At 40.0% G+C, this 14,103-nt stretch overlaps 1 protein-coding gene across 2 annotated transcripts; it reads left to right on the forward strand.

Annotated features, from left to right (window-relative positions):
- Positions 1-47: 47 nt before the first annotated feature.
- apbb1 (amyloid beta (A4) precursor protein-binding, family B, member 1 (Fe65)) lies at positions 48-10,609 on the forward strand. 2 transcript variants are annotated; one of them, XM_051396916.1, is made up of 14 exons: positions 48-186; positions 867-1,525; positions 2,509-2,714; positions 2,799-2,858; positions 3,156-3,235; positions 3,346-3,412; positions 4,266-4,412; positions 5,671-5,798; positions 6,597-6,711; positions 6,836-6,920; positions 7,018-7,116; positions 7,212-7,327; positions 7,546-7,722; positions 7,841-10,609. In XM_051396916.1, exons 2-14 carry the CDS (start codon positions 889-891, stop codon positions 7,994-7,996), a joined length of 2,073 nt encoding a protein of 690 aa, XP_051252876.1. In that variant the 5' UTR covers positions 48-186; positions 867-888; the 3' UTR covers positions 7,997-10,609. The 2 variants fall into 2 exon arrangements, with proteins under 2 accessions (XP_051252876.1, XP_051252877.1); XM_051396917.1 differs by having other exon boundaries at positions 7,018-7,098.
- Positions 10,610-14,103: the final 3,494 nt, after the last annotated feature.

A 14,103-nucleotide genomic window follows, 5' to 3' on the forward strand; every position in this document is an offset into this window, starting at 1 on the left:
GCAGTGGGGGCCGTGACGTTGATCCGTGACGCAGGTTCGCCCTCCATCAGCAGCCGAGCCCGCAGGCAGCAAACACCGCCTAGAAACGGAGCGAGCCCGCACGATTCATGGAAATATGTAGTTAGTTCGCACAATTCAGACGATTTCGACAACAACAAAAAAAGGGGGGAAGCTTAGTGGAAGCTGGTAAGTCGAATTTCTTAGCACACGTTTGGTGAATCGCTGTCAGTGCGCTTGTTTTTTGCATTTTTACTGTGTTTTGGAAACGCTAGCCAGCTTAGCCGAGGAGCTAACGTTAGCCTAGCCAAAATGACGACGGTGATGATGGCGGATGGGTCTCCCGTTATGTGCAGCTGCGGCGGGGGCAACCCGATTCACGTCGCTGTATCTCAGTATGCTTAGTGTTACCTTTTTTAAGCATTGTGTTGTAGTTCAGAGCCGACTCGCTCCGGACGGGCTCCACATTGAGCTCAGGATCTAAAGGAGGAAAAAAAAAAAAAAGGTCGTGTTGGCAAATGTAAGGTGAAGCTGCTGAAGTACGCTTCATGTTCGTCCGAAAAATCCAACCGTGAAAGTAACCGTAGTCATGGACAACCCGGAATATCGAACACGAACCTGACTTCAATTTTTGGATCGTAATGATGCTAGTAGCTTTAACACTGAATGTCACTTTTTGCATTTTATAGCGATATTGACATCGTTATCACGTCTGGGTATAGTCGTAGCCAGCCGCCACTGCACGTTTTATCGTTTTCTAAAGAAAAACTCGACTTAATCTCACCAATATCAATCGCTAGCCTGTTAGCTAGCATGCTAACGGCAATGCTAACCAACCTCTCTCTCTCTCTCTCTCTCTCTCCCAATAGAGCAGTTACATGGAAAGTTACCATGGGTGGCCATGATGATGAAGATATGTCGTATGTTGTAAATAAACAAAAACAAGATGAAGAGCTGAAGAACAAGCTGAATGACAGCAGCCACTGGTGCGACCAGGAGTCAACTGGCAATAATGCCAAGTGGCTCAAAGAAGGCCAGAACCAGCTGCGGAAAGTGTCCGAGAACCAACAGGACCAGGACCACAACTGCAATATCAGCCAGAATGGGAACAAGGAAGACTTCCCTCAACAGACCACCACTCAGGAAGAACAACAGGGAAACGAGGAGCAGACCAAGTCTCCCAAAATAGCAATGACCCCTGGTCTCAGTCAGGAGGAGTCCAAGAACATCCTTAATGAGCCGCTACTCATTGACACTCTGGAGTCTACAGAAGAGAAAGATAAAGAGAGAGAGGAAGATGGCAAAGAGAAGGAAAAGACATCAGAGGATGATGAAGAGACATCAGGTGATACCAGAGGAGTGGCAGAGGAACAGAGCAACGTGGAGTCTCAGAGGGAGGGCAGTGTTGTGGGGAGAAATGCCTGCCTCCTGTTCTCCAACATGAACGGGTCACCAAATGAGGAAGAGTCCAGCTGGCCGGCAGTGTCTCAGGACAACGCAGCCGACAGCTCTCCCAATGGCAACAGAGGTAAAGAGAAGTACATAGAGTTGACCTTTAGGCCTCACATTTATGGTAGAAGACAACCGGCATTCAGAAAATAAAAAATGCTGCACAAAACAACATACTCTTGTAGATGGAGAGGACATTGTAGAAAAATAAGAAAAACTACTGGTTTCTAACACACTATGATGTAGTTGTGTTCATGAGCACCCATAACTGGAGGCTGCTGTATAGACGGAGAATGAATGACAATAAAATAAAACACAGTTGTAATCATATCAAATATGCCTTCGCAGGAGGATTTATAATTGGTGACAGATACTGTAGATTACTAAAGTTTAAAATGTCCTTATAGCTATACATAAGGGTGTGTTATAAACTTTTTATCAAGTGGTTGTATACTGCTTATCAATGGTAAATGGGGGTTAAAGTAAGATGTTAAAAGATAAGAGCTGGCATGTATGGAAGATGAACTTTTCTGTGCAGCAAATCTTTCTCTTTATCTTGTACCATACGTGGTGTTAAGGGTCGTGGGCCTTAATTGTACTCGTTTCTTTTATACTTAAGATTCAAGTCCTTTTGGCCTATAGAATGAGCCCAAGGCCCTTGACTACATTGAATAATCTTAAAACTAATTCAAGCTAAATCTGGAATGTTTTCTAATTCATTTTATTGTTATTATATTGATCTGTGTGGTGGAGTGGGATGAAACACTAAATCTTGTGTATTAGTAGTCAGGTGGTGATGCCAGTGCAGTCTGTTTTAAAAATAAATCCGTATTCAGTACTGTTAAAGTATATAGAGACGTATAGTAGTTAAATATAGCAATGAAGTTAACTGTAGTCATAATCTAATCCCATTGTCTGTTGTTGACATTGACATTTTGCAGAATCTTTGTTTTGTCCCTTTTTTTTCCTTCCTACATGGTCAGAGTGTTGTTTTTTTCTTTTTCAAACAGAAATTAAACATTTGTCCTTTCCTCTGTTTCCACTTTGCCTTCTGCCTTTCAGAGTCCTTTTGGGATTCCAGTGCTTTTGAGACAGACACAGACCTGCCTTCAGGATGGATGAGGGTGCGAGATACATCGGGCACATACTACTGGCACATCCCCACAGGTACCACCCAGTGGGAGCCTCCTTCACCCCTGGGTAAAGTTGGTGACTCCATGATGTCCTCGACTATGTCCCTTGAGACTACACCCTGTGAGGAGCATGAGGTGAGGTCTAACATGCATTTTGCTTGCATAGAAGCAATGGCATGTAAATATGTAGAGTCTAATATCTTCTGTTATATTTGCCAGGAATCCTGGGCTCAGCTTTCCAGCACAGATGAAGGAGTTGGTGAAGGGGAACTGTGGAGGGTAAGTCGTGGCAGGAATGTAATTGAGTGTGCTCAAAATACATGGCAGATGAGTTTGTAAATATTTTCACATTTTGGCGACAATAAGTCGTTCTGGATTCATTCTGAGCATATTCACTCAGCTATATTAATCGTTCACTGAATGGATATAACTTTAAATACCTCGCTCTCCCGATGCTGAAAATCATTATTATAATAATATATAATATTAGAAGAAGTAAATGTTGTCTGTCAAGTTAACAACCTTTGATTGGGATAAGTTTAAATTTCCACTGTTAACTGTGTTCTGTTTCTTCAGGAGGAGGGAGAGGTTGCATCTGACCAAAGTCTGAAGGAGTTTGAAGGAGCAACTCTACGCTATGCATCCATCAACCTGAAGTATGTGCAGTTAAAGCTTTTTTATGAGTTAGTAGTTAGTATTTAGTACATCTGTTCTTATTCTCTTAATGTAGCTTATCCTGATCTCTTTCTCTCTCTTGTCATTGCAGTTACAATTGCTCCCAGTCTGAGGAAGAAGAGAAGCTCGCTCCACTCTGCACAGATTTAGAAACTAAGGTAAATCAGTGTTTTATCTTGGATTTATCCACTGTGTTGAGAGTTAATTAGGGTCTTAAAACCAAGATGTGTCAAGAATACTGTTATTGTTACTGAGACAAAAGACTGATCCATGACGCTGCACAGTGGCTGAAAACTAAAACATTGAGAATACCTTAAATGTTTTTCCAAATGTGTTAGTATTCGTTATTTTCTCCAACTTGGACATATGGATAAGTGTATTTCAATTGGCATTTTTATACTTCTTTGGACACGTTGAGTAGTAAATGATGACGTTTTTTTATTGTTGTAAGATTTGTTTTCACATATGGAGTAACCAATACAGCTAAATGAGCATCAAAGGAGGGAAATAAGTAGCATTAACAGCTGGGAAATACTGCCTGCTGCTTTCTTTTATTTCAATACCCATAATAACAAGTTAGAGCAACACTGCCTGCTTGAGCAACGTGTCTCAAGTCAACATTATACCAGCAACATATACACCTTTTCATTACAGTTTCAATGTTTATATCTGTAGAATGTGTCACAGACAGTAAAAAATATATAGTTTTTAACTTAACACCTTGTGTATCAGTTTCAGATTAAAAGCCCTCTAGCTTTTCTGTGGTCAGCATCCATTTGTTATCAAGGCTTTCATTGAATTGTATTTGTCAAAGGCAAACTCAGTGTAGAAAGACAGGGCTGGCAGCAGCAGAAACCCTCTGTGTGCGGACACCACAGGCGTGTGAGATGCAGCAGTGCAGCAACGGTGTGTCCCGGTCCAGATCATAGAGGACCCAATACTTATTGTTGTTCACCTTCCCTGTGCAGTCTTCTTTTGTGCTAATGTGGTGCTGCATCTTTGTTCTGTCAGTGTTTTGCAGTGCGTTCTCTGGGCTGGGTTGAGATGTCTGAGGAGGACATGGCACCGGGCAAGAGCAGTGTTGCGGTCAACAACTGCATCAGGCAGCTCTCTTATCACAAACACAACCTTCATGACACCGCTGGTATCTGGGGAGAGGTGAGGAGACTCAGACATCTTTCCTGTAACAATTCCTGTAATGTCCACTTTAATGTAGATACATTTGAAAATGCTGTTTATTTGTCAAAATCACATTACTACTGCCATCGAGAAGATGTGAATGTATTTTTAGGTACATTAAAGCTGTTCAGAAACGTTTCTATGGCTGTGTACTAGGGATGCATGATAGCTTTTTAAAAAAAACGATACCGATAACTTTCAGCTCCTAAAGGCCGATACCGATAACACACACACATATACATATATATGATCATGACCTATGATCATGACATTAATACTATGAACAAACCCAAAAACACTTTTGACGCTTTAAATGGAGATATTTATTTTTTCCAATGAAAAACTATTGGCAAGCCTCTCAAAAAAAATAAAGGCCCCTTGAACTGATTCAAATACATGCATCGGGATTATTTCTGGCAAATTTCTTTGATTTTTTGAAAGCCTCACCGATGTGTGAAGTCCCTGTGGCTTCTTTGCGGCTGGCTTTAAGTTGCTAGCGTCTTTAGTAGCCCGGGCGTCCTCATATGCTTTCAAAACTCCGTCGAAGCGATGGCTATGTTTCAGGTGACTTATCAGGTTTGATGTATTGAAGCTCGTGCTACTTTTACCTCCTCATGGAACTTGCTTGGAACATTTGTTACAAATAACAAGCGACCTGTCTTCTTCAGAAACTTTGAAAAAGTCCCACACAATCGACACCATGTTGTCTGTTTTCAAACGTAAGCACGCTGTGCTGCATTCACGGTGTGACAGAAATTCCCTGTTCCCACGTTTGCTAGTCGTTCTTTCGGCCTTTTTAAGTTCATGTTTCTATTGTTTATGTGTAACGTGGAAAAATACTGTGGATATCAATTCAAGTCAGCAACTACCAAAATTATGACCGAGTTCTTATCCGACATGAGGGAGTATTCTTGAATTTTCCCAGTCAGAAAGAGTTTTTCTGATTATGCCAACGTCACTTGAATGCAGCATTCACTGCAGGCCATTCAGGTCTCATAGTGAGAGCGGGGCACTGCCGTGCTGACAAAATTCTATATGTTATCGGGGTTATTCGTCATGATATCGGACTTATCGGAATGACGTAATAATTTCCTGTTATCGCCCCGATTATTATCGTGCACCCCTACTGTGTACTAATACATGCATAAATATCTTAACTTAATAGCACACAAATTACTGTGATAGGTGAATTGTTTTTAAGCCACGCTGCTCATACTAAGAGTATGTGTCTCAACAGGGTAAGGACATGCTGATGGTCCTGAAGAACGACACTATGAACTTGATCGACCCACTGGGCCAGACTCTGCTTCATGCTCAGCCAATTGGCAGCATCCGTGTTTGGGGTGTTGGCAGAGACAACGGGCGGTCAGTATCCACATTACAAAGCCAAAATGAAGATGGCAGAACTGCATGATTTATTTATCTAACTTATTAGATTTGCTTTAAACAAGCCATGCTTTAGAAAGACTTTGTTTGATCATTGGTCAGTTGTATTTCTTTTGTGATTGTAAAACATGTTTCTAGTGAGCTCACTTTCAAAAAATCTCTAAATTTTGCTCACAATTAACCGACCTGTGACTTTTCCTTGTAGTAGTTGCATTATTATTAATTTACAGTGTTAGATATTCTTACTGACTTATGACAGACAACCCTGTTCTCACTCATTTGGACGTTCTGCCATTATCCTGTTCAGTCTGCATGAAGCGGTTGATTCCCCTTTAAAATAATGTACAGCCTCCTGAAGTCATTACTCATTTATGACTCAGAGCCTTGGTGTTCCTTAGGAAATCTGTCATGAGGAGCACATAGTACTCTTGTGTGTGTGTGCTCTTTTTTTTTTAATTGTATGCTGCTGCCCTCTGCTGGATAGTTGAGAACATTGCAGATAAAGATAACCCTGACTGTTTCTGCCTGCTTCTTGTCTCACTGAATTCTAACAATCGTGTTTTTTCTTTCATGCTGCATTTTCCATCATGAACAGGGAAAGGTATACATCAATGATTATTATTTTAAAAGTTCTATAAAATTATTGTTTTGTGCTGTTCTTAACCTATATGCCTACTGCTTTATTTGCACTTAAGCATATAATTTTTCAAATTGGCTCACACAGTTATGCTGTGCTAATATGTGAATGTGGCTTTTTCCATCTAATTTCACCTGCAGGGATTTTGCTTATGTGGCTCGAGACAACCTGACCCAAGTACTGAAGTGTCATGTTTTCCGCTGTGACTCACCTGCCAAGAACATAGCCACCAGCTTACATGAGATGTGCTCAAAGGTCAGCTACTGTTTGATTTAATTTAGTTTCACTGTTAATTTGGTGCAGTTTCTTGGCTCATAGTCGACCATGGATTTCTTACTTGAAATTCTATTTCTGTTTTCTTCTCATGATTTGACTGAAGATAATGATGGAGAGAAAGGCAACCAAACCAGGGGTGAGCAGGCTCAACTCTGACCCGAATAACCCTGTGGTCATCCCTGTTGAAGGTAAAGCTGAAGTACCTTTAGGATCTTCCACACTTTTTATATCCTATATATATAAAGTGTGGATACAGTCACTTAATATTTCCTCCTTTCCTTACAGAGTTTCCTGCTCCAAAAAATGAACTCTTCCAGCACTTCCATGTTTATTATCTTGGTTGTGAGGCTGTGGCTAAGCCAGTTGGTAAGAAAACACCTTCAAGTATGAAATAGTTTATTTAAACATTTTTTTAAAGATTTTTCTATAGTAAGGTTGATGTATTGCCTCATGTTTTCTGTGTGTATTTCTCTTCTCAGGTATGGATATAATCAATGACCAACTAGAGGCAGCAGTGAATCGCAAAGATAAAAATGAGTGGACTCCTGTGTCTGTGAATGTCGCACCGGCCACCCTTACAATACTCTCAAAACAGGTAACAGACAACAAACTGAACATGACATAGACACACGAGAAGGTGATATGGTGATTTTAATTGAAGGGCTAGAGTTTCATTGTGATGATAAAAGTACAAAAAGACTATTTAGTTTGTCCTTTTCCTTTTTTTTTAAGATTTGTGAATATAAATTGAACTATTCAGTATTTCAGTTATACTTTTAAATATTGTATTGACATTTTTATTTCTAACCCCAGAATGAGGAGGTGCTGTCAGAGTGCAGGGTGCGCTTCCTGTCTTTCATGGGTGTGGGGAAGGACGTCCACACCTTCGCTTTCATCATGGCAGAGGGTCCCCAAGATTTCACCTGCCACATGTTCTGGTGCGAACCCAACGCTGCCAGTCTGAGTGAGGCTGTACAGGCTGCCTGCATGGTGAGTCGTAAACAAATACATGATATCTATCTATCCACGCTGGACCTTTTTTATATGCGCAAGTGTTTGAGTTTTGCGTCTGTAAACACCATTTCTAACGCATGTTTTCATTTCATAGCTTCGCTACCAGAAATGTTTGGATGCACGTCCGCCCAGTCTAGCCTCCTGCCTGCCCACTCCTCCTGCTGACTCGGTGGCTCGACGGGTCAAAAAGGGGGTGCAGAGTCTGCTAGGCAGCTTTAAGAGCTACAGGTCAGGCTCCCAATCCCCCTGAGTTGGAATGAAGATGATCCACAGTCCATTAAACACAAGGTCCATCATCACAGCCCCTTTCTCAATCTCACTCCTCCTCCTCCTCCTCCTCCTATCATCCTTCGGCCACAGTTTCGCCTTACGACCATTTCACTTGTCTAGTCACTAGTCTAGTGTGTGGAGTAGTTTGTGGGGAAAATGTGTGTCTGAAAAGATTGCATATATTTCCTTTTTTGTTTTGGCTGTTACTTTATACAACAATTTTAAACTCCCATCTTTAAACAGATGAATCCCTGGCATCTGTATTGTCTTTGCTGGGATTCTTTCTGTGAGTCTTAACTATTTTTGTGTTTTAACAGAAACAAATGCTATGAATGTTGGATATGGATGTAATATATTTTACATGCAGACGCTAGAATTTGCTTGAAAAAGACGTTGCTAGATCCTCTCACAGAAATGGTCTCGTTCCCTTATTTTCCTCGGTGCAATTCTCATCTCTAACGCTCCTCTTTTTCTACTTTTAACAAAGGTACTGTAACACAGTCGTTGGTGTCAAGTATCCTAATATTGATTTTCTAAAACATCATTGCACCCCTCTCTCTACCACCTTAGGTTGTAATACAAGCGCTGTAGGCGTCTCAGTAGTGTGCCACGTAGTTATATGTCCCCGACCCTCCCGAACAATGTAGTCTTCCAAAGAACTGTATGGTCATCTGTCACATAGTGAGCAACCACTGATTTGAGTGTAGTGTGTTTCTCATACATTCTGCATGAACATTTGCAAGTTCAGTGCTAGTGTGCAATAATCAGATGTTCCTGTATGGTGTGGTGATACGATGGCTGCCATGTGATTATTTGTTCACTTTAATGAGAGAGTCTGGCTAGATGAGTGCGAGGCTAATGGAACAACAGAGCCATGTTAAAAATCATTATTGTGTGATAGAAATAATAGTAATAAAAAATACAAACTCTGGGTTTTCACACAGCCGTTTACCACCAACAACTACTGAATAGTACTGTAGAAACTCACCACAAGCTGCATGTTTTGATAGCTTAGAGTTCTTGCTGCTTGCAGCGGTTTAGTGCTTAAGACCCATCAATGTATCCTGTAAATTCTTACTGTGTTTCTGTATGGTAAGAGGAGGCTGGAGTTGATGTGTTGTTTCGTGTTTCATAGGCATGTCACTCTAGTTAGTGTCAGTGTTTATCATAAGCTAGCAGTAGAAAGTTAGACTTCCTGTCAGTTACTTCAGACTGAAAAGATGAGAGCAGGTTAATGTTTGTATTTACAGTTTGTGTATATGGGAAACCTAGAGATACATTCTCCAGTGTTTTTTATTTTCTTTTTCTTTCCATGGCCACATTTTGAGATGTGTGGGCCCCGGCCACTCCACTTAATGTATTTTTTATTGTTTTCACACACTACAATGTACACAATTTAAGATGCTTTTCACATTAGCTCGTTAGATTTACTTTTTATAAAGAACACACTAATTAGCCAAGTTGAATTTTATCTTTGTGTCTGTCAGTGATCAATACTGTATGTAGCACAATAGTAATAGTCATCTCTAATATTAAAGATGCAGTTTGTAAGATTTTTTTGACCTCTGCAGGGCATTTGTTTGGAGACATTGGTAGCTACTTAAGAGTATCCTCAGGCTATCTGACTCCACTGCATAAAGATACAAATATGTCTACATAAAAAGACAGAACCACATCAGAATGTGTCTTCTTAGAAATTAAAGATTATTTTAGAGCAATGATTGTTATTCAGTAAAATTACAATTAAATATTGTAAAAAGGAATGTATACACGTATAACAAATACAACTTTGTATTTACAAAAACAAGAAATACACATAAAGCGTGATTGACTATATCATGGTGATACTAAAAAGTGAGACTTCATGTCATATAACTGGTGCAGAATGGTCTCTGGTCTCATTTAGCTGCATTGAGTTGTTCACTACTTCAGAATTTGTTTTTATCTTTTAACTTTCTAGATGTCTCATCTTTGATATTTTTTCTACATTGCAAAAAGCTGAAATCTGACGTGTCCTCAAAAGAGTGCTGAAAGAAGTTTGGCACTTGTAAAATATATAGCCACAAAAATATATAATGTTTGAAACAAATGGATTAGAAATGAATCCCATGTGATTATAGAGAAGTGTGACACTGTTTCAGACAGATTTCCAACTCTAAAGCTGTCGTGGAGTCTGTTCTGCTGTCTGACCTCATTGAACGACCTTGTCAGCCGATTTTGAAAGCAAAGCAGTGCTTTGTGATGACTGGCCTTTCTCAAACTTTGATTCATAGATTCCTATAGATTTAGATTTTTAACATTTTAGAAGTTATCAAACACTAAAACTCTTACCAACTGCTTCTTTATATGTGTAAAATATAACACTAATGAAAATTAGACTACATTGACTCATGTTACTGCCTTGTCACTCATGTGTCACTTGGAACTATTTTGCTTATTCTCCTTCAAAGTTTGATGTGTCCAGTCAGTGGCAACACTAAAGCCAGACGAGTTAAAGAACATTAGCAGATTAATTTATTTCTGTTCATGTAAATTAGGTGTATAAAATGTATGTATATAAAAGTCACTGCACAATAAATGTGAACATATCATACCTGTTTATCTTGTGGTCTTTTAATACCTCGGTTGTGTGAAGCCAAGTGGGTCTGATTGTCTTCCAAAGGGCAGGTCTGGATCCTCGAGCCTGAAAATGTCTCCTTTGGTGTGTGGTTGTGGAGGCATGGACATTTTTTCCTTCCATTTTCTATTAATGGCTTTATCTGTCATTCCCAGCGTTTCCATTAAAATGTAAAAGAAGCCCCACACAACCTGTCTGGGCTTTTTGCATATGCATTAAACCTGCTGACACGGGTTTTATCATATGTATTGACAGACCAGCTGCACTGTGTGTGCGAAGAAAAAAAAAAAAAGCAATACGCAACCCACCCTCGAGTCACCTGTTCAGTTCATATCAGCACTGCTGCCCCCACCTGGTGAGTTCAAAAGGATGGGGAGAACAGCTTATTGTTTCCCTAAGAGATGGCTTTTGGAGATGAAAGGTGCACATCAAGTGGAATCCACAGCAGCTGCAGACTGGCAATAATTGGCTTCAGCATCTCCACACAAATATCAGGACTGCCCTGCCAGTGGGATCCCGGGGCAGTGGGGACAGATCAAGGCTCTGGCTATAATCGCTTCCTTTTGAAGGGCTAGACTGGGACCTCTGTGCCAGGTGACTTATTGACTTCTGTTTGTATAAATGAAACGTATCATCAAAGCCCGCTGCTAAAGTCTGTCCTGTTGCATCAGTGGTGTACAATAAGAATGGTGGCTCCTTTAATACAAGGCCAACGTATTGCCCACGTTTACGCCACAATGTGCCTGTGAATTTCTACCATCTCTTGGCAGATTATAGTTCATATTTACACTCAGTTGTCAGATTATTGTCAGTAGCTATAACTAATGCAGTCTAATACAACAGCCCTGAAATAAAGCCTACTTTTATGAAAGTTATAATGCTTAATTGTTGAAATTAATTTGTCACTTTTTAATAAATGTTTCCCTCTGCCATCATACATTTCTTGTATACTAACTGCAAAACAAAACACTATAAAACAGGAGTTTCAAACTGAAATTGGCTTAGGGCCACTGCTGATATTATATATATTTCAACATTCAAGTTCTACAAGAAAGCACTACAGACATCATACTGCAAACAACAGTTACAATACATTTTTATATCATCTTTGTTGTTGGCAGGCAAACTCCAAATGATGGCCCGAGACCTGCTCTCTTCTTTTCAATCCTTTGCTCAAGCCTTGCTCACATTTGCCATTATTACGCTGTGTTCCAAATTATTATGCAAATATGATTTCAATTAAAAAAACATTAGATTTTTTGTTTTTCAATGAAAGTTTTCAATTGTGCTGCTTCCCATGTCTGTTTAGATCACTGACATCAAACTCAGACAGGTTTGTCTTTATTAGTTTGCCAGATGAGCCTAATTAATGGGAAACTACTTAAGGATGTTGTTCCACATTATTGGGCAAGTCACAGAAAAGCGTGAAATAGTGCAGTATCTTTCAATAGATATGAAACCACTGGATATTTTACATAATATTAAGAGAGATCATCGTCCTATGAAAAGATTTGTGTCTGATTCAGAGCGCAGGCGGGTTTGTTCAGGTAAAGGCGTGTTAAGGAAAGTTTCTGTAAGGCTAATTCATCGTATTAAGTGAGCAGCTGTGAAAAAGCCACTGATGAGTAGTAAAAAAGGTATTTGAAGTTGCTGGTGCCTCTGGAGTCCCAGGATCCTCTCGACGCAAGATCCTCCAGAGGCTTGCTGATGTGCATAAAGCTGTATTTCGGCCACCCTTAAACAATGCCCACAAGGAGACATGATTGCAGTGGGTTCAGAAAAAAAATTCTAAATTTTTTTCCTTTCGTCTACACTGGATGGTCCAATGAGATGTAAAAAGCTACAAGGGGTGGGGGTGAAAGACTAACTGTCTAACAGTTTTATTCACTGATGTATGCCGTGCTACACTGGATGGTCCAGCTCTGGGAGGCAACTCTGGCATCCTCAAAGGAAATCCAGGCAGAAACTGTACATGGACAAGTTCAATGGAGGAAAGATGATGAAATCGCTTTGATTTAAGAAAAACTACCCCCTCTAATGCAAAAAATACAACAGATTTTGGTTTTCAATCCTTTAGAAACTATTGAGTGTTTTGAAACTCTGTTTTGCATAATAATTTGGAACACTGCATTTTCAGTTATTTTTTGCGAAAAAAATGCCATTGTCATCATTAATCGGTAATTGTGTTTGATAAATCCAGATTACGACATAATTGTTGAGGAATAAAAAATCCTATTGACTGCCAATTATATCAACTATTTAGTAAGAAAAAGAACACAAACAGTATCTGCATAATAATTTGGAACACAGTGTATGCACCAATCGAAATACATTTTTAAAATAGAATTGTGTTCTTCTTTTATTTGTATATGAAGGGGTAGCAGGTTCTTACAGGCTGGATCGCAGGCCGGAGGGAGGTAGGATGGAGGGCTGGCTGTTTGAGCTTTGTATGTACAGTCCTGTATGTGGTGTGAAATTGGGACACAGCTTGAGTCTTGTCTAAGTCTCACCAACATAATCTGTTTTTATCAACCACTGTTTTGTTCCTTTGTGTTTTGTTGTTGGGCTATTCATATGAATAGGAGAATACAAACAGCTTCAACAAAAACTGGATATAACCTACATCAAAGCACGATTTATTGCGGGACTGTTGAATTAGACTGTATTAGTAGGTCCAGGTGTTCTTTGACTCTTTATCCCTTATACAATAAACATACAGTGGTTGTCTTGTTTGTATAGCTTGGATTATGACTGTGGTGGTGGCATGTTTACAGCCACCCATGCCCTAAATCCCTGTCGCCTCTGTATTCTGATTCTTGTTATTGTGCTGCAGTGTGTGTCCGTGTATCTCTGTAACCAGATTTATGCACTCTTTTTTCGCCGGGTGTCAATCACAATTTACATAGGTCTGCTCATGGAGAAACGAATCACAATTATAATTATTCCTATAGCCTAATTATGCATATGGCATTTGTTTAATGGAGATTTATTTTGAGTAATGAATGTGTAGTCTTGTGGAACATTGCTTTTGCTCTCAGTCTGGAGGAGAGGACTTGTGTTTCCTCTGCTGGGCTCTTCAATCTAATCACCAATCTCAGGCTAGATAAAAGGAGCTGGTGCAAGCTCCATCTTCAACCTGGTATCAAGGTCTGATGGAAATCCCTGTAGGGCCTTTTCCCACTGATTCATATTGCAAGAATCACCTCTTTGAACATGGATTCTCATATCCTCTGCAGCCTTTATTTCAACAGTGCTTACCCATTATGATTTCTGCTGCTTTTTTGTGTGTGTGTGTGTGTGTGTGTGTGTGTGTGTGTGTGTGTTTTGCCCACTTCTTGGTTCTGCAGAGATCTGTGCTTCTTGGTAATCGGGGATGACACCACCGAGTGCTGAGCTATGGTCAGGGCCACAGCAAATCAAACACGGCCACAGGAGATGTGTGAAGGCACAGAATTGGATCAACTACAAAG

The sequence above is a fragment of the Dicentrarchus labrax genome, unplaced genomic scaffold (assembly GCF_905237075.1).
Source record: "Dicentrarchus labrax unplaced genomic scaffold, dlabrax2021, whole genome shotgun sequence".
Classification (NCBI taxonomy): Eukaryota; Metazoa; Chordata; class Actinopteri; family Moronidae; genus Dicentrarchus; species Dicentrarchus labrax.

Bases quoted from the DNA above. Each gene is read 5' to 3' on its own strand.
- apbb1 (XM_051396916.1), top strand. From the start codon at position 889: ATGGGTGGCCATGATGATGAAGATATGTCGTATGTTGTAAATAAACAA. The intron at 2,859-3,155 runs GTAAGTCGTGGC...CTGTTTCTTCAG, and splicing joins GTGAAGGGGAACTGTGGAGG to GAGGAGGGAGAGGTTGCATC. The intron at 7,328-7,545 runs GTAACAGACAAC...TTCTAACCCCAG, and splicing joins TTACAATACTCTCAAAACAG to AATGAGGAGGTGCTGTCAGA.